This window comes from Trichoplax adhaerens, genomic scaffold (genome assembly GCF_000150275.1).
Source record: "Trichoplax adhaerens TRIADscaffold_25 genomic scaffold, whole genome shotgun sequence".
Classification (NCBI taxonomy): Eukaryota; Metazoa; Placozoa; class Uniplacotomia; order Trichoplacea; family Trichoplacidae; genus Trichoplax; species Trichoplax adhaerens.
In genome coordinates, this window is record NW_002060966.1 from 252,847 (window position 1) to 277,201 (window position 24,355).

Here is a 24,355-nt window from a genome sequence, read left to right on the forward strand (position 1 = left end):
CAATACCTTACGGTACAATAGACAGTATCAACAACGCCACCAGTAAGTGATTTGGCTGGCTGGATGGTCCACTACCAATCTTGTTTTGAAATCATTTCTTCCTCATTACCCATTCTAACCAACATCGACTGCAGAAGCAGAGGGAAAGTTGGCTGGCAATTGAAATCAAGTCAAGGGAAAATCGCCTGTCTATTTTCACTTCTATTGCATGACATTGAAATACAACAGGATCGATCGAAAGGATTGTTCATTACTAGGAAGAATTACCAGTACAGTCTGGCAGATTCATCGTTTGATGGTCAATCAAGAGTGTCGTTGCCTCGATTCTTGTTATGGCTGGCCTACAAACGACTTCCCAATGGATTTGTAGACCATTTTTAAGGGTATTTTATGCAATAAGTGCATGCTAGCGTACTGTATTCGTGATGGGGTGTATCCACTAATTATTATTTTTATGTACAAGTCTTTGAAACGGATGCCATCGACTGTCGCTTCGATTCGTGATTACAGTAATATACCAAAGAGTAAGAGAGAAGAGATTGCCAATGGGCCTGGTTTAGAAGATTTTATTGTCAAATCTCCTAGTGAAATCAAGAAAGAAGAGTATTTTGCTAAACGTAGACGGTAAACTATCATAATTCATCAATGTCAAATGAATGAGGAATGACACTATTCATATTGAGATATCCACACGTTATAGACGAAATCATCTGTAGTTGATCTAATTTTACCATGTCATGGATAGATACGCTGTTAATCTTACTCAATGAAATCGTCTTGAAGCCTCTCTTAATACTGTACACTATTCATATACTATTCGAAATCGTCTTAGTTGATCCAATTTTGCCACATCATGGATAGATACGATGTCAATCTTACTCAATGAAATCGTCTTGAAGCCTGTCTTAATACTCTATTCATATACTATTCGAACTCGCCTTTAGTTGATCCAATTTTGCCACATCATCGATAGATTCGCTGTTAATGTTATTCAATGAAATCGGCTTGAAGCTTCTCTTAATACTCTATTCATATACTATTCTAATTTCAGCCTTCCTTTACCGCCGTGGCTTAAAACGACGATACCTACGTCCAATAGTTATAACAAGCTAAACAAAGATTTAAGAAACTTAAAATTACATACGGTACGTATGCATTGGACCATGTTTGTAATTATACTTTCTACAGTCTTCTCGCATAATCAATTGGTTGTTGGACAGTAGTGAAATGCCTCTGTAATGATTAATCATCATCGCTAGCAATAGCTCGCTTGAAGTTGACTCTTCTACTCCCTTGGATAGCAGAGAACTTTTCATAACCAATTTAATAGCTGCATTGTCTATTCTATTCAGTCATTTGTAAAAATTTTTTCCTGTAGTCCAACACCGCCATGATGATCATGTTAGCCATTTTAACCATTATTTTTAATAGTATCAAAGCTAACATCAGTAGTGTATGATTTGTTAATTAATAGGTTTGCGAAGAAGCAAGATGTCCGAACATAGGTGAATGCTGGGGTGGTGAATCTGGAACTGCTACTGCAACAATCATGGTAAGTCACGACTAAATAGGATTACCCTTGAAATCGGTTCTTGATATTGTTTTTTTGTATACCCTGTGTATGAATAGGTTCTAGGCGATACATGTACACGTGGTTGTCGATTTTGTTCCGTTAAAACAGCACGTAAACCTCCTCCACCTGATCCTGATGAGCCTGTTAACACGGCTATAGCTCTAGCACAATGGGGTCTTGATTATGTAGTCTTAACTTCTGTAGATAGAGATGGTATGCTTACGATCTTATAGCATGATGCTACCACTGCTATAGCATAGGATTGGTAGCCTAGAAATGAAATTTATAAATTTATTTTTCTATATGGTGGCAGATCTTTCTGATGGTGGATCCAACCATTTCGCTGAAACTGTGAAAGAAATTAAGAAACGGTATTCATTGCTATCGATGGACACAGTAGATTATATAGAATTCATTTATAATATAGAACGACGTGATTTCTTTCATCCCCAACAATTTTAATATTATTTTCCCTTGATCTAGCAATTTATCGATGCTGGTTGAAACTTTAACACCTGATTTCCGAGGGGATAAAGCAGCTATTGCTACAGTTGTCAATGCGGGAGTAGATGTTTATGCACATAATGTTGAAACTGTAAAGAATCTTCAATGGTATGTCACTCCTATGCTTTCACTCCTAAGCTTTCATGACTTGGAAATAGATTGTTGATTGTTGATGATACATCTGCAATTATATCTCCAATTGATAGGCTAGTACGTGATCCACGCGCAAATTATGAACAATCTCTTGAAGTTTTGAGTTACGCAAAAATCGTTAATCCCAATCTTGTTACTAAAACGTCCATAATGTTGGGTTTGGGAGAGACTGATGAATCAATACTCCAAACCATGAAAGGTTACCCTATAGAAGAGAAATTTGTCCTTGTCTTAGTATAGAGAAATTAAATCATTTATCTTATCGATAGATTTAAGAAGTATCGATGTCGATTGTATCACCCTTGGCCAGTATATGCAGCCTACAAGATATCATATTAAAGTATTGAATAGTCTCGATAAAGACTTGAATTCATTTTGAAAATGTGATCTTTTAACAAAATGCAACATCTCTATTAAACATTATTATCATGTCATGGATCGTAGGTTAAGGAATACGTTACACCTGCCAAATTTCAGCATTGGGAAAAAGTTGGTAACGAACTAGGTTTTGCCTATACTGCTAGCGGCCCTTTAGTACGGTCATCTTACAAAGCAGGTAACAATAATGGTTCTATAGCAGTTTAAAATGACAACATGGTAGCATATAATAGCCAGTTCATTGCTACGTTTGCTCCTTCCTATATCCTTACTATACTCTATTTGTCTACATAATTTCCTGCCGAAATGCAACGCATAGCCTGCGCTGAATAGCAAATACTGTTCACTGATACCCTTTCATCTATTTTACATCGCTACTGTAGGTGAATTCTATCTGAAAAACCTTGTTCATAAAAGAAATAAGACCAATGGATCTGACTAATTAACCACTTGTAGAAAGAAAAATGAACATCTTATGATGTTCAATGACGTAATCAGCTAAGCGCATGAAGTTTAGTTTATTAATAGTATAAAATCCGCTATAATGCTATCTATAGACTGGTTATTGTGCAATAGATACTGATATAAAGTGGAGCTATAAGAGAGTTGCTTTGTAAAACTTTGCATCATTTCCTTCCGTATGGTGATATAAATATGCATGCCATACTATTACACTGAATTATTAATTATTATTATTTTACTAAAATCACAATTTGATAATTTATAAGCTCTATCAAGTATTGCCTAGGTGATTCTGCTATACGCGTACATATACTATTATTTTGAATGCTAAGAAATATATCATAATTTATAAATAAAAGGTAAAGATAAATTATGATCAAACTTGGTGTAGTGCCGCGTAAATTTTAAGATTCCTCCAGTATTAACTAGCTAAGTCATACTCTAGTTATAAGTCCTAAGTACTATAGAAAGCAAGGGCAATCTTAGCAAATTGATCAAATATAAGTGAAGTGAAGTAAAAGAGATCTTACACTTAGTTATAAACATAACCAATTTAAAATTGTCAGTAGAAATTAATTTACAATTAGTATCAATTATCTCTTTTTCATTGAGTATTAGGTAATACGTATAGATCATTTATGCAATGCTCATGTCATTGATCAATCATGTTATTTGTGTTTGCTCATAATACTGTTATAAACCTCCTTGCTTCGTCTGTAACAGATTACAATTAACTCTATTATGTAATTAGCATTTGTATCCATTGAGACATAAAGCATTCTATGTATTTTAGATAGCTAGTTAGCTCAAGCTTTTTCATACAAAAAAAGGACAAAATAATTTTTACTCCACGTTTATTCTTTTAGTTTTTTTTCTGTAGTCTATGGATTATACTGTATATTAACATTTACAGTAGGTATTTACTGTATAGGCATGGACTACTGTAACTGTGCTAGTTTTCTTCTCATAATCGAAGATACACGTTGTAGCTAGAGAGATTTGCAAGGAGCAATACGTCGCACTGTACAGTAGGTCCTTCTCGTTCCCCGTACGTTGATGAAACTACTTCTGCGATACTACAGAAGCAATATACCTGGATCGACGATGTGACCAATAGGCCAACTCGAATAACGTCGAGTAAAAATAATTTTATCCCTTTTTTGTATTTAGGTATATCATAGACTACGTTAAGAAGACCTTTTTTTAGTCTTCTCGACGTAGCCCATGGTTTATATACAGTATGTTAACCCATAATTTTTTTCCATTTTTTGTATCTAGGTATATCATGAACTACATTAAGAGGGCATTCTTTTAGTCTTCTTGATGTACGAGTAGTCCGTGGTTTATATACTGTATGTTAACCCATAATTCTGTCTCTTTATTGTATTTGGGTATATCATAGACTACGTCAAGAAGACCTTTTAGTCTTCTTGATACACGAGTAGTCCATGGTTTATTTACAGTATGTTAACCCATAATTCTGTCCCTTTTTTGTATCTAGGTATATCATGAACTACGTCAAGAAGACGTTCTTTTAGTCTTCTTTATACGCGAGTAGTCCATGGTTTATATACTGTATGTTAACCCATAATTCTGTCCCTTTTTTGTATCTAGGTATATCATGGACTATGTCAAGAAGACGTTCCTTTAGTCTTCTTGATATACTAGTAGTCCATGGCTTACATTAGTTAACCCATAATTTTGTCCCTTTTTTGTATCTAGGTATATCATGGACTACGTCAAGAAGACCTTTTTAAAGCCTCTTTGGCGTAGTCAATGGTTTATAAATCTTCACCCATAATTTTGTCACTTTTTGTATTTAGGTATATTATGGACTACGTCAAGAAGACGTTCTTTTAGTTTTCTTGGCGTAGTCCATGCTTTATATACAGTATGCTAACCCATAATTTTGTCCCTTTTTTGGAAGACCTTCTTTTAGTCTTCTTGGCGTAATCCATAGTTTATATAAGTTAACCCATATTCATATTATATACAGTAAAAGTATGCACTACTCCTTGTCTTTGTCATTGTCCACAATAGAGAGAGATTTTGATTGGTTGGGCAAGTGCATACGTCATCGTTTGCAATGGCGTTGGACGTCCAACTTGCGATAAGGAGAGAATGAAAGTTGGAAAAAATGGCCGATTGTCATGGAGACGATGAAGAATTTTCCCCCAATTCTTCATCTAAATATTAGTACTCTCGTTTCGTCATCTCCAGTTCAAAATGGCGTTGTCTGTCTCTAAATTGTCAACCAAATAAATGGAGAGTGTAACTAACGTTCAACGAAACGAACGCATTGCCCGCCCTATTCTAACGCAGCGGTCAATCACTAGCAGGTGGAAATACCTGCAATGAATGGCGATCACCTTGGAACGAGCAGCCGAGCAAGACTAAGCAAGAAGGCGGTGAGTTGCTAGGCGTAACGAGTAATCCATCACCTTGTGTATGTGATACTGTGCTATCCTATTCTTTTGGGCGGCGTTGATTTTGGAAAATTATTTCCTCGCAAAGCAAAGGCAATTCGTTGGTTGTTATCCAAAGACGGTTACTGCCTCGATTCTTGCTATGGCCGACCTACAGATCATTTCACCATGGACTTACTGACCGTTTCCACAGGTAATCCAGAGACAGATTGAATGTGGCCATCAATACTTGCTCGCCGGTAGATATCACCCAATATCAACAGACTAATTGTTCTTTTTGACACCCAAGGCTTTGAAATGGATGCCATCCGCTGGCGTTCTCCATCGTTATTACGGTAATCTACCAAAGAAGAAGATACAAGAGATTGCCAATGGGCCTGCTTTACAAGATTTTATCGTCAAATCTCCCAATCAAATCAAGAAAGTTGATTTTTTTGCTAAACGTAGATAGTAAGCCATCTTTTGCTACTTATATTCTACCAAGGAGAAATCCAATGATTCTTGCCACATTTGTCCGCAATGAAGGCGTATTCTATCACCTGCAATGGATTCAATCTTGCAAAATACGACTGATTTTATAACTACACTTAACCTTTACTTCGCCAACTATTCTAATCATAGCCTTCCTTTACCACCGTGGATTAGAAAGCCGACGATACCTACGCCCCAAAGTTATAACAAGTTAAAGAATGATTTAAGAAGTTTAAATTTAAACACGGTACATCTATAGTCATCTTCCCATTAATGACTCTTCTACTCCTTTTGATGGCCAATTCTATTAAGTCATCCACGTCAATTTATTCCTGGTATAGAACGTATCTATGTTAGTCGTTTGAACCTGCATTTTCAATACTATCGAAGCTAACATTAGTAATGATGGTTCTTGAATGGATAGGTTTGTGAAGCAGCATAATGCCCAAACATCAGTGAATGTTGGGGAGGTGAATCTGGGTCTGCTACCGCATCAATCTTGGTAAGGCTTGGCCAAATTCGACTGAATTTAAAATCGACATTTCAAATTAGTTTTTTAAATCAATCCATAGATTCTAGGTGATACTTGTACTCGTGTTGTCGATATTGTTGTCGATATTGCTCCGTTAAAACAGTACTTTCATGTCCGATGCCTGACCCTGATGAACCTATCAATACGGCGATAGCGCTTGCAAAATGGGGCCTTGACTGTGTCGTCTTAACTTCTGTGAATAGAGATGGTATGCATACTACCTTTAAACTGGATAGAAACGATCTAGTAGAATAGGATGGCTAACATTTTAAATGATATTTATTCTAAATACTGACAGATCTTCTTGATGGTGGATCCAGCCATTTCGCCAAAATTGTTCGAGAAATTAAGAAACGGTATTCATGGCTATAGAAAGAAACACAGTTGATCATATATCGATGATTTATTGACAATACACAACTATCTGATATCATTAAACACAAGCAATTTAAATTATTGCCCATTAATTCAGTAAGTTATTAATGTTGGTTGAAACATTAACACCTGATTTCCAAGAAAATAAAGATGCCATTGCTGCGGTGGTCAATGGAAGGGTAGATGTTTATTCACATAATGTTGTAACCGTAAAGAATCTTCAACGGTATGATCACGATAAAATAAATTGTAGATTGTTGAATGCAGGTCTCTGCAATGAATGAATTATATATGATTGCTGCCGCAAAAGCTAATAACTGACGCCCTTTTATCTATTTTATATCGCTACTTTAGGTGAACTCTATCTGAAATACTTGGTTCATAAAAGAAATACAACCAATAAATCTGATTAAATAAAAACTTATAGAAAGAAACATGTACTCATATATTCAAGTTATTTCAATCGAGTAATCAGCTAGGTGCATTAAGTTTATTGATAGTAAAATCCAATATGATAATGTCTACATTATTATGCCATATGTACTGATATAAAGTCGGCCATAACAGTACTGTTTTGTATGATTACATTATTCCTTTCCATTTAAAGTTATAAATACCCCATACTGTTACAATGAACTATTATTTGCACTTTATTAAAATCAGAACTTGATAACTAATATGTATGGTCTTAAGTGTTTTTGCTCAGACCATTCTGTTATACACATGGTATCATGAATGCTAAGAAATAATATAAAGATTAATTTTTAGAATTTGCCTTCCAAGTTTTTGAATCGTAATAAGTATTATGGCTTTAAAATAAAGCTAATTTGGTTTGATTAATGTGGATTTTACTTAGTATCTTAGTATATTGTGAACTCGATTACTTTATTCGGGTTAGAGGTGAACAATATTCGATAGCATAATCTTGTTAGGAATGATATACACATTTATAATAGTGTGAGGTTGATAGACCAAGAATCTCCTAGACTTTAGAAAATTAAGATTTATTGAACAAAACCTCGTTTACAAAGATCGATCAGCTGAGGACCTCTCTAACGAGAAAGAACTATTTTACTGAACTAAACTACTCGCTTATATACATTTCTGCGTTAAAAACCTTAGTACCTTATTTACTATACACTTCAGTATTACCGTCTCAAATACAGGATAGTTTACACCTTTCACGTGAAGCTCTAGTGTGAACACTGTAGCACTCCTCTTCAAGAGGATACAGTTACTAAGCTAGCTATATTTAATACTTAAGCTTCTAACGGAATATGTATCACACGTTGAATACAATAACTATAGTAGACATTACTAAACATATCATCAACTTAGAATACATTATTACACTGTCTTACAAATGGCAAGCAGTAGAAATTGTGAACTTTGATAAATAAAGCTTTACATCGTTCAAAAATCTTTTAAAATTTGGTTTGTTAAATTTAAGAATCTTGAAGTACAAGTAATTCACATGCGGTGGCATACGGTACTCTTGAACATAGTCTAAAGGGTAGATAGAACAAATATTTCCAACTAAGCTTATTTGATGATTGCTTAATATTGTAGACGTATAATTTAACGCACAGCTAGGCATACGTGGTTCAGCTAGTCGATAAATAATATAATTGGCAAAATTTTATTACCAAACATGGTAGTAAACAATAATCATTTACAATCTAATATTCGCAGTAGAAAAGATTTAGTTTAACCATTTATCTATTATTTGTTTTGCATACAATATTATGTAATAAATCAGTTATAAAATAGGGATCAATAATATTATTTATACTTGCTTATAAGTTATAATATTGTTGCGAGCCCGCTCGCTTCGTCTGTACCAGACCGCAATTTACTCTAATATGTTATTTAGCATTTGAATAAATCCAGACATTATGCCTTCCATACTTGATAGCTAGTTTTCTATAGTTTTTTCGCAACACTAAAGCTTAATAAAGCGAGCATAGTATGCAAATATAACTGCATATCTGAACTCTATTTATTGCAAATTGAAGTTATTCCGCCATGAGTATAGATGACATAAATTTTAGCAATACAATTTGTGGACAGTTTCTTTAACGAAATTATAAGGCCATTTAATAATGCCTATCATCTTAACACTTAATTAATATGCATTTATTAGCCCTTTCACAGGGTCAAAGTTTAGACAGTAATTACGATATATTTCACATATTATTAGAAGTAAAATTTAATATTTCATTTACATACTATACAATATTGAATTATATTACGGTTTCTTTTACATTATGCATTTATGGCCATAAAAGTTATCAATATCACAGAGCGTTGGATAAATGGTTACATGCAATGAGAATAGAACGGCCACTTTGAGATTTAGGAAATATTTTTTAAAGATGCAGTTTACACCATTGTATCTACATTTTTCCTTTTATGATTTCTTCTTAATAATGATTTGAGTGATCTCCTTGAGCCACGATGATTTTCAGCCTGTTATATTAATAGTAGGAATTAAAGATGAATAATTTAACAGGGTATCTTTGCTTAATCCTTATATAATAATGAATTATTCTACGTTGCACAAACTAGCGTTCCTTCTATTCTTACCGTGGTAGTTGTATCTTTACTCTTGGATACGTGGGAAGATGCCGCATCCTTCGATTCTATAATATTAAATGACAATAGATATTCAGATATACGAATTTAGGCTAATAGTACAGAATCGCTGTTGCTCATGTTATGCATGTATATGCTGCACAATACCTGTCTCTACAACTTCTTTTATATTTTGACTACCATTTATACTTGTACGACTTGGAGCCTATAGATAGAAATCCATCATTTTAAGATATAGATTGCCTTGATTTTTCAATCAGCCAAAACTCTTTTGAATTTACGGTACAGTATTCTATAGATAATACTCATCATGCCATTTGTGACTAATGATAAAGTAATGGCTACTCCAACTAAGGAATTTCTGGAGTAACTAATTCAGTATTTCGGTGTAGGCATAGATAATCTGACGTCATCAATATAATGTTTACCTTAGATTCTAATTTTGGAGTTATTTCATTACATTCGTCATCGCTGTCATTATGGTCTGATTCTTCCACACCGACATGTCTTAAGTTACTGTAAGAGTGAGTTCGATTTTGTAGTATAATTTCCTGTGAGGTAGATTGAAAGATATATCTTGTAAACTGATACATTTCTGCACACGACTAGTGGTGAATAATGCAGTTTCGCGTAATAATTCATTACCTCGTCATTACAAGAAATATAACTGGATGGATTAGATGCATCCTTATCTAGATCTTTAGTTTTGATAGGTATTGAGTGCCGGAACGAATTTGCTCCCTCCTTGGTGGAAATGATAAAATGATTAATATAAAAACAAAAAAATTGGCCATAAAGGCATACACAACTACTTTACTCATTAATAACAGGATATTTCAAAACTCAAATACGGTAACAGATATATATTCATGGTTATCCTTATTTAAAATCCTCTATCTTGAATATGACTAAGCATCGATACATTTTATAAATAAGAAGAAAACGCAAGTTTGCTTTTGAAGGCTCTCTTAAGCATAAGCTCTAAACTACTCTAGTTGTTACCTCATTGTCATTATTTTGCTTAATTGATGGAGTAATATCGCTTGATTTTTTACTGCAGTTTTTAAGGCTAGAAATAACTTGTTTCCACGTTTTAGCCTATAACAGTCCAATAAATTAAAATAGGATTAACAGGATCCAGACGGAAAGGAACTCAATACATTGATCAACATTGTTGTATTTATATAGACGTTTTGTCACATACATTGCTGCTAGTAATTTCATAAGATCGGACTCCATTCAAACAATTAGGAGGTATAATGGATTGTATACCCTAATAAATGATCAAGAATTTTATTAATTTTCTATAATTAAATCCATAAATAGCGATTTAATATACATACTAGTGAGACTTCTACATCACTAGGTTCAATTCTTGTGCAAACACTAAGGTTAATAACAAAATCGTCTAGACTGTCCTGTAAAAAACATCAAATTTGTCAATTAGTAACTAGACTCATGATGTTATGTAGGCAGCATATTGTCAAGTAATTCGTTAGATAAAAATATTAAGCCATCAATAGCTCATTGATACGTATAATTTACTTTGGACTGAAAGACTTACATTGATTAAGGAGAAGTTATAAACTTGATTAATAGGAAATTTTTTAGTAACATGAAATAGTTCTGTTTTTCGGCCTTCTGACCAGTCACCATTGTTGGAAGTTAAATTGACGAAGAAGTATCTAAAATTATCAATAAAAAATATAATTAAGTTTTTAATTCTATTGTCTATTGAAAGAAAGTAACATTTATATTAATACCACATATGAAATCAAGATTAATTTGCGGTAATAAAATGAAATATATCAATAGAATAAACAATATTCATAAATCTGTGATAGGATAACTGAACAATCATTTTACCCACAACTATTTTCTTGTACTATATACCTATCGGAAGTATCAACCGATATAAATATTATAAAAAGATCAAGCTTACACTTTTAATCGTGGTAGTTTGGGAAGATTACATTCAGCATCCATTAAAGTAATACATAATTGTCCTTTTTTCTGATAACTATAGAGAAAAATTATAAATTAGACGATTAGATAATATTATTCATGAGATGTAAGAGTAAAGGTTCAATTCTAAATCAACATAAACAGCCAATAAAATACATACACGTATACATGTCTTAAATATAAATTTAACTTACCATATCTCACTTCGAACAACAAACTTCCAAGGTAATTCTAGATTGAATCAATGATAAAGGAAATAAATTTTATTTTTAACTTTTCAATATCTATTCTAATCATTTGAAAGTAATATAAATTGCAATTTTACTTTAAGTAAAATGGAGTAGGGGAAGGCGTATTATTGTAAACTTTGCTATGAATTTCGTAACTTATTATAGACGATCATATGGTGATAATCGAATTAAATTTTTTGCCTGGTACAATGCCAACATTAATTTTGACAAGAATGTAAATAAACAACTCTATGTGATAGTGATGATTTGTGACGTAGTGACTAGAAAAGTTTGTCTAATGACAAGATGATAGCATAGCAATGGGAATGGATCATCGAATCCAGTAGAGACGAACTAAACTTACTTTTCTTTAGATTGATTGAGTTATAACGACTAAGGATAGATTGCTCATCGTTTTCTTCGTTGCAGCTTTCATCAGAATCACTATCCGATAAATCACTATTATGTTCGCTGTGGCCAAGACTGGGGCAGTGAACTCCGGTACCTTCGCTTAAAAGGGAAATCAAGGATACTGCTCCTCCTTTAAAACTGAAGCCGGACCAATCTCTTTCGGTTATTGATTTCGATCTTTCCGAAGCTATGCTTATTTTACTATCTAATGTCGATAAATGTTCATCTTTTAAAAATTCCAATTGGCTTGAATTGATATTGCGAAATTCTTTACGTTCAATTAATCCTGGCGACGCTGTCTGATGGCTATTATTACTAGTTATTTTGTTAGTATTGTTGTTATTATTGTATTCTGTAGATGTTTCTTGATTTGGTGAATACGATGATGGCGGCATATATCTTGGGTGAGGAGAAGTTGTTTTTGTCTTCTGTGTAACTACATTAACACTAGGTAATGTCGGTGAGAATGCTGATCTTGTGGTATGGGCCATTCCCTGAACTGGGTATGCTGAGGCAGTTGGAATAGTATTATCCGATGACCTAAAAAAAGAGGAGTGGTTGCGATTTAAATCAAGTTTAGAGAAGATGCAGTCCTATTCCTACTTACTCTATTGCCTAAAACGATAACTATTCTCATAAATTATTTAAATAAATCATTATTGTAAATCTATCCTTTTCCAACTTACCATTGTTGTCGTGGTGCGGCCCATCTACTGGCCGCATATTCTTTTAGCTTACGTTGTAAAACAGCATTCATATCTAATGTTGCCTTTAATCGTGCAGCTAACAAGACACTAAAATGTAAAGAGAATGGATTAAATTTCAGACTATCGTATGATTGTCTAATATTTAGAAAGCGAGCATAAACGGATGTAGATTTCTTACTTTTCTTCTTGATAATGCTTGTTCTCTATTTGATACTGTTTAACTTTAGATGTTAAATAGTCAATATGGCGTTGAAGTCGTTCCTATTATTAATCAATGAAACTTATGATTATACTGTATATATATATCATCTATTCAACTACAACAGTCACGTTATATATTACAATTCACAACACATGATTTATTTACCGATTCCGGCATCGAGTGTTCACTTCTTGTTTGACTTAAACCGCTATATAAAAAATCGTTTATGACATAAATTTAGTATAAAGGTTTTTAAAAGATCTACTTTCCAATTTACAGTAAATCGAGAATTATCAAATGCTTATACAAAATTCGCTAACTTACCTATCAAGAAGGCCGCTACCGTAGATACCATCACGCTCTCCGTAAGGATACGAATTGAAATTAGGAGGCCGATTAGTAGGTCTAGCAAAAGTTAGAATAGTTAGCACGCTTTTGACATAAATTCAATTGCAAATAAAAAGTTGGATTACAATAATCAAACTTTCCAATTCAATTAAGTTGATTGAATTTTTTACTTACTCATAAAAATTATCTGGCATTCGTTCAAAGATCAGACCAGGATCATTAGTAGAAGCATGGGAATAAGAAGACTGTGACGGATTAAATAAAATTGAAAATAAGAATTAGGGCTCAATACGTCTAGTCATCGTTGATCGTTCTATTCACTATCAATTATTCTAATTAATGAACATGAAAAGAAAATTATAGTTTGAGTGGAAATTTTTAGCAGATATTCAACATTGTAATTCATAACGCTAATCTTATTGAATATCAACATCTTAGCCATAATTATTCGACTCACTGGTACTGATGCCAGACTAGACTCGGAACTACCACGATGTTGGAGAGGATACATCACATTTCTGTTTCTATAATCGAATTGGCGTGGTGAGGAAATTGAATTAAAGCTGTCGTTTCTATTCGGCATGCGATTTGCTTCATCAGAAAATCCGCTTAAGCAAGTATCGAATGTTGTTGGCCTAAGATTGCAAAGATATATATATACATAATTTATTAGTTTAATTTATTTATATTTTCGTATATTATTATGCATGAAAAACGATTTGACTATAAATAACCGGGCCTTATGATTGCATCATAAGGATTTTTTTCCGTATAAAACGCACAAGATTTAAAAGTGTTTGCGTTAACGAATGAAGAGTTTGATTACTGATAACTGCAGCTATTGTTTGCTGCGGAATTAAATTATTTCTTTCCTAATCTACAAGTTAAATAGGTCTTGCTAGATGATTCAATACAATCAGAGCATTTGATGAATCAATTTTTTTGGATACCCAACCAATCGATGTTTCGTTTTCATGGATAGAGGTTATCAACTTTATAAAGTAATAGTATAAAAATAGATCGATTACGGTCATTTTTAACGTTAGTTCATACTTTTCCCCTTTTCTATAATTTTAGCGCATCCTTATAGGGTTCACAAGCGTTTATATAAGGGAAATGTTAGCTGCTAGGCCATCTTGCGCTTAACTACACACCGTGATATCATTCATGGAGGATAATAAGTTACTGTATTCAAAATATATATAATCTTCAAGGTTACTAATGTTCTAGGAAAGAGAATACTCTGCTGGTATAAAGTATTAGCTATACATTATATTGTGATTATGACACTCTCTATTTCCCCTTTCCCACCTTGTAAGTGACAACAAGTTAAATTGTGCAAATAGCGATTTTGAGAAGTTAAAAATACGTCCAATGAAAATTGAATGCCAAAAAAGTAAAATGAAATTCTTTCTAAGTGATATCAATAGCAAAAACTAGTAGCAACAGTTTACTACATAAGGGATAATGCGCTATTATAGTTAATGACTAGCCAATGGAATCCCCGGCGAATTGACCGTTTGATTTTACTACTACTGAAATGATATAAGAATTCGACCACTCTACCACTGTATAAACTAATCACTTAATCTACTATGAAGGTCTACTAGAAATTATTCATTTCATCTTGTGAATTTAAACCGATACGAATCATCTATACTAAAAAACGAGCAAATTACAAAATTAAAATAGGCCCATCGAAAATTAGATTCAATTTTGCTTCAAACTGATACGCAATGATATCAATTTGATCGCGCCGTAATTTGTACTGCGGTCGTCTTTTTGACTATTGAGGAGATAGTCTTCGATTTGAATGACATTAACTTGGAATTTATAGAATTCTCTCACTTCCGATACACTTGTTCATGAAAGACCAAAAATATGCAAGTACGAATAGTAGAAGAATAGTCCGGCATGATTACGGAATTTAAAATCTATATATAGGTCAGATATTGTTAGATTGATGTTCTCACACGCTGATTCTGAACTAAAGTAACTAGGTGTTCGTGACTTTGCTAGCTAGCAACGATAGTCTTTAAGGAATAAAGTTCGGTGGCTATGTTTGATCCTGTTAGCCATCTCATAGCGTGTTTTAATAGACTACGGGGTAGATGACAATTTTTAACAAAGATCTAAAGGCGGCATTCCTTTCTTTGGCTAATGTTTTGATTTTATGCTCCTCTCGAAGCCAAAAACGATTCAATTTCGATCATTGTAATTATTATTCTATTTAGACGATGTAATAAGTGTAAATGAATTTTTACTAAATACTAGTAACCCAAATTGGAATTTTAACCGCAGTAAAAATGTGGTAGATTATAAATATCTAGTTGTATACAAGCTAGCTCTTTGCGATTAGGTGTGGACTGAAATCTCATTGCAATATTCTATCGTATTAGATCTTATTTATGATCTAAATACATGACATTTTATTCTTTTAAAGTTGAATGGCACGGGCAAAGATGCTCTACTTTATTTTAATTAACAAAAATAGTTTATCATTACGCCATTTTAATTAAAGATAGCTGTAACTTATTTTGCTGCAGCATTAATATTTAGAATAATGACACTATTTGAATTAGAAAAACCAATGAATAATTTGTTCTACTAATTACTATAGCAAAAAGAGAAAGGTAAGAGAATGAAATGGCTTTATTAGCTTCATTATAGAAGGAGACAAGGAGTCGACTATTATTTCGGTCTAGTATCTTTTTGATATTTATAACAAAGCGCAGCAATTATAATTATTATTGTTAAACAGAGTGCGAAAAAATGTGTCAAGTAAGCTTAAACCGTTGCTCAAGAGGTCAAAATCTAATAGTGCTGTTCTTTTTACTTGTACTTAGCAAATCATATTTTCAGCTTAAGAAATAAGGTAATAAATTTGAATTATCTTGCAATTTGCCGATGAATAGATAGGGAAATACTTTAAGCTATAGTCGACTACGATAGCTTGAGCTATCAAGATTTCTTGAGATGTGTTCATAGCCACATTTCTATTAATGATGGCTACAATAGCAAGATGAATTACTTTTTCTTGCATTAAACAGAAATTCTATTCTATTTTAAAACGTTATTTAATACTTAAAAGACTGAAAGGTTATTATTTTTCGAATTGGACAATAACTGATAAATACTTTCCGATGTAACTTACAATTTTTTGTATTAGTTAGTAAGGATGGATAGAATAACTTACTATTCCTCACACTATAGATTAAAAAGTGTCATGATGGTAACAGAAGAAAACTCATCCATGGCAAATGAAAAAAATTAATCTTCAAAATCCTCCCCCCCCCCCCCTCAAAAAAAACTCGAAAAGAAATAAGAGAGCCGTTAAAACAAAAATAAATGATACATCTCGATAGTAATATCCAAGAAATGACTTACATGGGCATATTATCGCCATTTGTCCTTTCTGTGCTACTAAAACTATTTGAAGCCATGGCGGAACTTTGATAGAACCGCAGTTTTCCACCTGGCTATACTATCCAATAATTTTGTCGATGCCAAATGCTTGATCTGATACGCTTAAAAATGCTTGTAAGTCTTTACTATGATAGTCAATCGATGATGATAAATGATCACTTGTGAAAATTCGATCTAATCTTGAATTGATAGTGACATAAAAAAGATTTTCCAATCGAATTGAATATTTAAAACGTTTCAATGTGTGCCATTGCAATCCATTAATCGTGTAATCCAAGTCTAAATGGAAATATAACGGAATGAAGGAGTAACCGGACTAATAATAGTAATTAATATTGCCAGCCTAGAAACTGATCATTGCACAAAATTAAAATTAATGATAGAAGTAGCAATCACATTCCAAGCTTTGAAGATAGAGCTATTCTTTAAACTGCTATGGAATATCAAACATGCACAAAATCGTATGATCAAATCAATACATTTGGTTCATTGTTTACTAGAATGTATCAGCACAATTATGGAAAGAAGCCAACAAGTTGATAAATGACTGACAGCTGAAATATGAATTTATACAATCGAGAAATAGCTATTAAATTGTAGTAGTAAATCTCTCGTGCCATATGAGTATCACGTTGAGCTCTATTCCATCGACGATCGGCGTGATTCAAGTTAGTAGAGTCTAAATTATATGAAAAAGCAATCGAGGGAAATGACAACAATTAGAATACAATATACATATAAAAGTATGATTGTTATTATTTCAACATTGCAAGCGAAGGAATGTGGATGTCATAATTAATAACAATATGATCAATAAACGTCATTAGCGCTAAGTTAAGTGTTTAGAATAAGCAATACAAATGAATTTGAATATAACAATTAATTAATTAGTTCTTCTACCAATGATATTCACCATGCAGTGTGTAATGTCTTCACGTGTATTGCCATTATTGATAATTGTTAGGCGCTACCTATTGAGAAGAAGGATCTAAAAACAAGTTTTTCAACGTACCATGCATTCCATAGCTATTTTGTTTGTATTTTTGCCATTTATTCACATGATATAGGTAAACAGTGATCCTCTTACTCTATCGGTAAGATCTGTCATTTGGCATAGCGACTACAACAGTGATAAACAATGGATTCGTTCTATTTATTCCCAGTCTATATGAAATTGCCATCTGTTACATGACAAAAACATAATATCTTCGTATACTGTTCGGCCCCAATCAGTCTAGATAGACTACGGGTGATGATGAGTAAGTTAATTGATTCGTTAGTACTATAGTTTCTACTGTATTAGCTTACAAGATAGCAGGTAATAACCCGTAAATGATGAATCCATGCTGCCGGTATCTTAATGCCACACCTAGTTATTACCTATCTTAACATCATTAGATCAACGAATGGTGCTTTCCACGTCGATTAGGTTGGCTGAAGGTTATATAGTATTAATACTAAGCTATTGGGTGCAATTGTCATACAACTAAATTTAATTTTGATATTATCTACTGCGTATTAATCACTAATTTTCGAAAGAATACTTTCAATTCTTTTTAATTAGCTTTGATGATAGTCTAATCATTTAATTTATTGCAATAACGCATTCAACGTTAATTACAAGTATAACTTCAACACACCTTATACAGTGTAAAATCGTGATTTTTGGGGGGACGGAGGGAGGGAATTTTACGAATTTGAATGGAATTTAAAACTCGCATCTCTCTCATTAGGCTTTTTATCAATTACACCTAGACCGCAACGTTTGTTATTGATTTGCGGTTTCTTTCTTAAATATATGACGATATATTACGAGTAACATGTCATGTCCAAGAATAGATGATAACACGCTGATTTCTGAATTGGATACGACTAAAATTACGTCTACTATCTATTCCAATGTGCGATAGAGCTTATAGCTACACCAGGGTATAGAAATTTCAATACTGCTTAAATTAAAATAATCTCCTCTACAGTATAAGGAACACTCAATGGTATGCAGCATAGATCAACTTCAGTATCGAAAAGCAACTTTAAACAATATATCTGCTACTAGTAGTAAATGATAACTGAATTCCTTTACTACTTCCTCTTTTGTCAATGGCTAATTTATGCAGGGCGATTATTTTTGAAATGATAATAAATAATAGTTATGCTTTGATTCATAGTCTATAAAGTACTGATGAATTGTAATGAATTGTGATTATTTACATTCTTCAATATGCACTTAAAATAATAAAAAAGGGTCCCATCGATATTAAGTGAAACGTATAGTACCATAGTATATAATCGTAGCTGATGATACAGTTATCAGATATCGGCCACTATGAAATCTCACTTTATAGCCAGATATCTCGGTATAAATAAATATTAAGTAATTTACATGATAATCGAAATGATCAGCATATGCCGGTATTAAAATTGAATTAATGATACGCGAAATTATATGATATGCCATACCTTATCCTACTATTACGGCTAGGTACAAGTAGGGTATCACAGGCTTACAGCTAGATACTTTGGTAGTAACACAGTTAATACGAAAATGTGAACTAGCATTCAAAATTCAGTAATATGAACTAATACTAATCGAAGATATGCGATTGTAAAGGATTATAACAATTATAATTATTAAATGGTCATATGTTGCATTATTTAAGTATTTGCCTGATGTTTCACCTTGCTGTCAAGCATGCAGACTTGAATATGCTAATATTTATCTTAAACTCAAAGAAATTTTTACAAGATCACATTTAACATGTGAACCGCTATTGAATAATGCTTACGCTATATGACTAGATGCTAATATTAGCTGTAGCCAATAATGCAGAATTTAATAAAAGACAGATTTGCTACTACGTAAGTATCGATAAAAATTATATTTTGCAGGTTCATATACTAGTTGTTAATAGAAATTTCAAATTGAGTTAGCGATACAACATACATCCAGTATTGTAAGAGTAGCAAGTAAAAGAATTAATAGTTATTAAATATATAAGTTATATAGCATAGGATATAATGGTTTTATTAATTGATAGATAAAACTGTCTTCGTTTATTACTATAATATAGGACTAAGTTTCGTAATGAAATGCTATGATAGGCTAAGGCACGATCCACCTACAACAAAATTGTTTTTCTATCTGTTCAGCTAAGATTTAGAGTAACAAATACTGGAGAATAAAATTTTTTGATGTTAAACTGACGGGAACTATACTTGTTTATTTGATTTAATCTTTCACAATATTACTTCCGTCCTTTTTCAAAACATAAAAATTGATTACCGTACATCCCTCTACGATCGACGTACTGTTTTACAAGCATGTTACGTATTAACTATAGACTTAATGTTATTACCTATTATGCATGCTACAAATAAGATTGTAGACAGTATATCAACACCGCTATAATCCTACGCTATCAAGGCGATCACGTCTCTCATCTATGCATAATTCGAAATAGTTCAGATTAATGATTGATTGATTGATGACTGATGCAATAACCGAGAAGGTTACCCATCGTTACTTGAGGTATTTAAATAAAGTAAACAGATGAGAAATGTTTACACTACAGTAAATATTGTCGTCAACGTGCTGTATCATCTGCTTATTTGCTTGTATAATTTCTGAATAATAAATTTGTTATTCTTTAGTAATTTCAATTGGTACAGTATATACGGTATCACTCAGCACTTCCACGTGGCTTAAGGGTCCTATTTTTAAAATTTCAGATTACCATATGCCATTTATAATACTGTCTATCTCTTACACGTAGGTAATATAATAGCTATCCAGTAATCGCACTGTCTAACATCTAGCTACAATTTTTAAGGATTAGTCATGCCGGTTAGCTTAGCCCCACCCAACAAATTTATCTATGTGCGATATATATATTTATATGCATACAGCATACACCCTTAAAGTATGAGCATAATGCGGATATGATACCTAATGTTGACTGAAATACAGTATTATATAGAGTAGTAATTACTTACTGTTAGGCTCAAAACGGCAATTATGTTTTTGTAATTTCATTATCTGCGGTTATATTACAGCATTTATATTAACTTAAAATGATACTAACATGCTAGTATTTTCGATTAGTTTATTTGTTTTATAAGTATATGATAGCTTATTACCAGGGTCAATAAATCTAAATTCTTTCATAAAAGTTACGATATTTTACTCGAATATAGCAGTATCAAATTATTTACATCTCAGTAGCCAATCGGGTTACCATTGAGGTCTTAAATTCGGTTAAAAACTATCATAGGAACTTGAGCTTACAAATTTGTTATTAAAATTGCTTCATTACCGTCATGTTAACTTATATATTTTAGCGAATCAGTTGTACTCTACTTAGCTAGTTAAGGAACATTAATTACCATTATCACGTGGTGGAGACCTATAATCTAAAAAATTTACTATCGTATAGCTTGATCAGATTCTTAAAACTACGATTAAGCTAGCTAAAATATCTGCATAAATATATACTGGCATGTTGCTAGTACATCGCACTGAACGTATCGCGTTTACTTCGAAAATATAATTATATATGTGAGTTCATCAGAATGGTTCTTATACTGTAAGATATTGCTGGTATTACTTTTTAAATCCTACTAATTTAATGATGTATATTCCGATTCGATTTTATGAAATAGGAGATATTTTCATGAAATAATATTTTGGCTCTATTTCAATCTCATCATTAAGAACTATACGTATATATATACATATCAGTATTACTGTAGATGTCTGGGAATTGATAGAATACTACAATCATATGCGTTAATCCTGTAGGTGAAAAGAAGGTCAGATGGAATGTAGATTACTAGATACTGTATTGACAGAATACGATTATAATATTTATCCACCACAACTAGTGCTATCAAGATTATGGATAAGACGTTATATGCAAGTTTAAGTAAATCGTTATATTTAGTAATATCTGATATACATATATATATCACGTAGTTACTGTATTATAGTCTTTGTAATCAACAAAAAAAAATGAGTTGGAGTATCTTATGCGATATAAATTGCTCACCGCAGTGGGTTAACGAAACAAAATTTGGACCGCACAAGTTGTGATATGGAATCAATACTAATTGTCTGCCTTGAAGCGTTCGTTTTATCTAGAACTGAAAACAGGTCGGTAGTTTTATAGGGCCTTACATTCTTGAGTTATGAAGTTGTAAAAACGACTAAAAATAAATACGAGTTTGTGCTAGCACAGTATTCACTAGCTAGAAGTTAATCGAGAAATTTGTATTGGTGTACCATCTAACTTTGGTAGAAATCTATAATCTACTAAATATTGTAGCTATTAGCAACTCGAGAATGGTAGCCGTTATTTATCTGTTCCAAAGTACTTTATTAGCTTGGTACGAAGCAGCCTACTAATTGGCTTCTACAATCGGACGTTGCTATTTCATCAATAAATGATACGATTATAATATACTATATTTGAAATAGGATTGCTTCCTATCTAAGTGAAAGCCGTATAACAAAATTGAGTTTCATTCTGCCGAGCAGATGCTGCCTTATTTTATCATGCCTTGTTGTAATTCGTATCTGCGACAGCTACTACTTTTATTTTGAATCTCATTAAGTTGGCTAAATTAGATCAAAACTAGTTGAAGTAGAAAGTATTTAAATGAGTATTGGAGGATAAGAGTATCAGTTTGCGGCACCGCCTCATTATTATAATTAACAATATACAGCACTACACATGGGCTTTAGACTGATGATATTCAATGTCAATTTAAAATTTTATACTTTGATATTTGCTGGTAATACGATTGTTATGGCACACGTTGTGGTTGAAGGAAATGTCAACATTAAGATGACTATTATGAGAATTTAAATGTTATTAAAAGGCAACTGGAATTAGCAGTTCAACACTGGTCCCCAAATATCAATGTTTCGACCTATATTTTAGTCCAGGGTTTAAAGCACTACACTAGCGTGTCCTTCACCTTGTTAGCTTATCAAACAACGCCATTGGGTTAGCAACTTAGTATAGTACACGCGTATAAATACTTTACAATTTATTTAAGTTTGTGTCTACTGTAACTTGATAATCTAAGGAGGAAAATTTAATGCTCAAGATATTGCATTTGGCATTGACTACTGATTCTAATAGCAATTTATTATTTGAATTACTATGGATAATGGAATGAATTTTGCCTTATTCAGCGGAGGCTAATTTTATGAACGGATACCTTCCTTCTTTTAAATGCATCCTACAACTTGCTCCATCTGAAATTGAGTATTATACTCGTACTAGCGAAGTATCGCTGGACAACAACTAGTATGGTAGATGGATATTTTAGTCGATACTATTCTTCATAGGTAAGCGTATCCATTAAGCAAATTATAGATGCCTTCGTATGGTTGTAGGATGGATATGGCATAGCAGGAATCAACTACGCTGTCCAGACTCACTGCATATCATACTCTTAATGTGGGTTGTCGATCCTAATCAGCAGACTCGAAAGGCGCCTACTCGACGATAGACTTGTCAATTACTCTAATGGCATAACTTAAAATTCTCTCTTAATATTAAATGTATTAAGTGTGTTATAAAATGAGAATTTGAGCATTTCTGGTAATTACTAGCTGCGTATGAACATGTGAAAGATATGATTTTACTTGTAAACTAAGCCCGCTAAGCCGAAGAATGTTTAGCTAAGTTGCACACCGCAGGATCGCCGGGGTAGGCTTGGCCTTCCTTGTCCCCTATGGACCAGCGCTGTTGCACGCTGCAGATCGTGAGCACGAGGTCCCTAGCACAAACTATCCTACCAATTTGCTCGTATAGTCTATTGGGTTATAGCGGAAAGGACAAAAAAAATTATTATTGATGGCCCTTTGTAATGTCATTTGATGCAGAAACTTGGTGGTATTCCTTCTATCCATGATACGTAAACACGTCCATTATAATAATAAAATGATAATGATTGTCAGTGTGATACTTTTCAGATATGCTGGTCAATTTCTCCCACTGTAAGCGGACGGAGGCGTAGTAGTGAGCAGCATTTGAGTTCATTACAAGATGGACTTTAAATCGTTTTTTAAGTGTACCATACGACCATTTTTTCTTGATCATCTCAACTTTTCAGCGGTAAAATTGATCAAAGTGACTCGCCAACCAATTGAAATAGTGATGATCAAGAAATTGAGATGTACCCTGTGGAAGGGATTTTGAATAGGCTTTCATTAGACATTTTAATTTAATATTAGTCTGGTGAAATGAGTGAGAGTGGTTGCACCTACTGGAAATGGCGCTCGATTGAGACTAGCGTTCGATTAATATACGTTTACGTGAGCGTTTACCTTGTAATGTACGGGCATGAGAGGAAATGATGTACTCAGCTTTTGCCAGTTTCTCAATTTAGAATGCACATAATCAGTCTGGTTTTCAGATAAGTCATACACAGTTGTTCATCAGAGCAAATTGACTGTTGCCATGCATGGTTGACTACACCACTTTTCGTAAGAAAAATTGTTGCGCACGTTGCCATAAAATATTCCTATTGGCGCGTTACTGTACTGTACTGTAACTTACTCAAGAACAGTCGACTCAAGACAACTGCG

At 33.0% G+C, this 24,355-nt stretch overlaps 3 protein-coding genes across 3 annotated transcripts; 2 read left to right on the forward strand and 1 right to left on the reverse strand.

The window, feature by feature from the left end:
- Positions 1 to 475: 475 nt before the first annotated feature.
- On the forward strand, positions 476 to 3,212 carry TRIADDRAFT_38449 (expressed hypothetical protein; the record flags this gene model as incomplete). The annotated part of the gene is made up of 10 exons (XM_002117480.1): positions 476 to 584; positions 1,012 to 1,145; positions 1,475 to 1,552; positions 1,630 to 1,786; positions 1,887 to 1,944; positions 2,057 to 2,185; positions 2,284 to 2,429; positions 2,500 to 2,570; positions 2,675 to 2,786; positions 2,992 to 3,212. 10 exons carry the CDS (start codon positions 476 to 478, stop codon positions 3,048 to 3,050), a joined length of 1,053 nt encoding a protein of 350 aa, XP_002117516.1. The 3' UTR covers positions 3,051 to 3,212.
- Positions 3,213 to 5,424: 2,212 nt separating this feature from the next.
- On the forward strand, positions 5,425 to 7,243 carry TRIADDRAFT_61556 (uncharacterized protein; the record flags this gene model as incomplete). The annotated part of the gene is made up of 8 exons (XM_002117481.1): positions 5,425 to 5,478; positions 5,786 to 5,946; positions 6,118 to 6,214; positions 6,358 to 6,391; positions 6,603 to 6,707; positions 6,798 to 6,855; positions 6,972 to 7,053; positions 7,229 to 7,243. The coding sequence occupies 8 exons, from the start codon at positions 5,425 to 5,427 to the stop codon at positions 7,241 to 7,243; spliced, it is 606 nt and encodes a 201-aa protein (XP_002117517.1).
- A 2,013-nt stretch (positions 7,244 to 9,256) lies between these two features.
- On the reverse strand, positions 9,257 to 15,248 carry TRIADDRAFT_61557 (uncharacterized protein; the record flags this gene model as incomplete). The annotated part of the gene is made up of 19 exons (XM_002117530.1): positions 9,257 to 9,343; positions 9,461 to 9,516; positions 9,617 to 9,674; positions 9,898 to 10,020; positions 10,115 to 10,213; positions 10,472 to 10,567; positions 10,674 to 10,742; positions 10,813 to 10,887; positions 11,034 to 11,154; positions 11,412 to 11,489; positions 11,629 to 11,665; positions 12,029 to 12,615; positions 12,762 to 12,869; positions 12,961 to 13,043; positions 13,150 to 13,192; positions 13,309 to 13,389; positions 13,507 to 13,577; positions 13,790 to 13,967; positions 15,181 to 15,248. The coding sequence occupies 19 exons, from the start codon at positions 15,246 to 15,248 to the stop codon at positions 9,257 to 9,259; spliced, it is 2,118 nt and encodes a 705-aa protein (XP_002117566.1).
- Between the last annotated feature and the right edge of the window lie 9,107 nt (positions 15,249 to 24,355).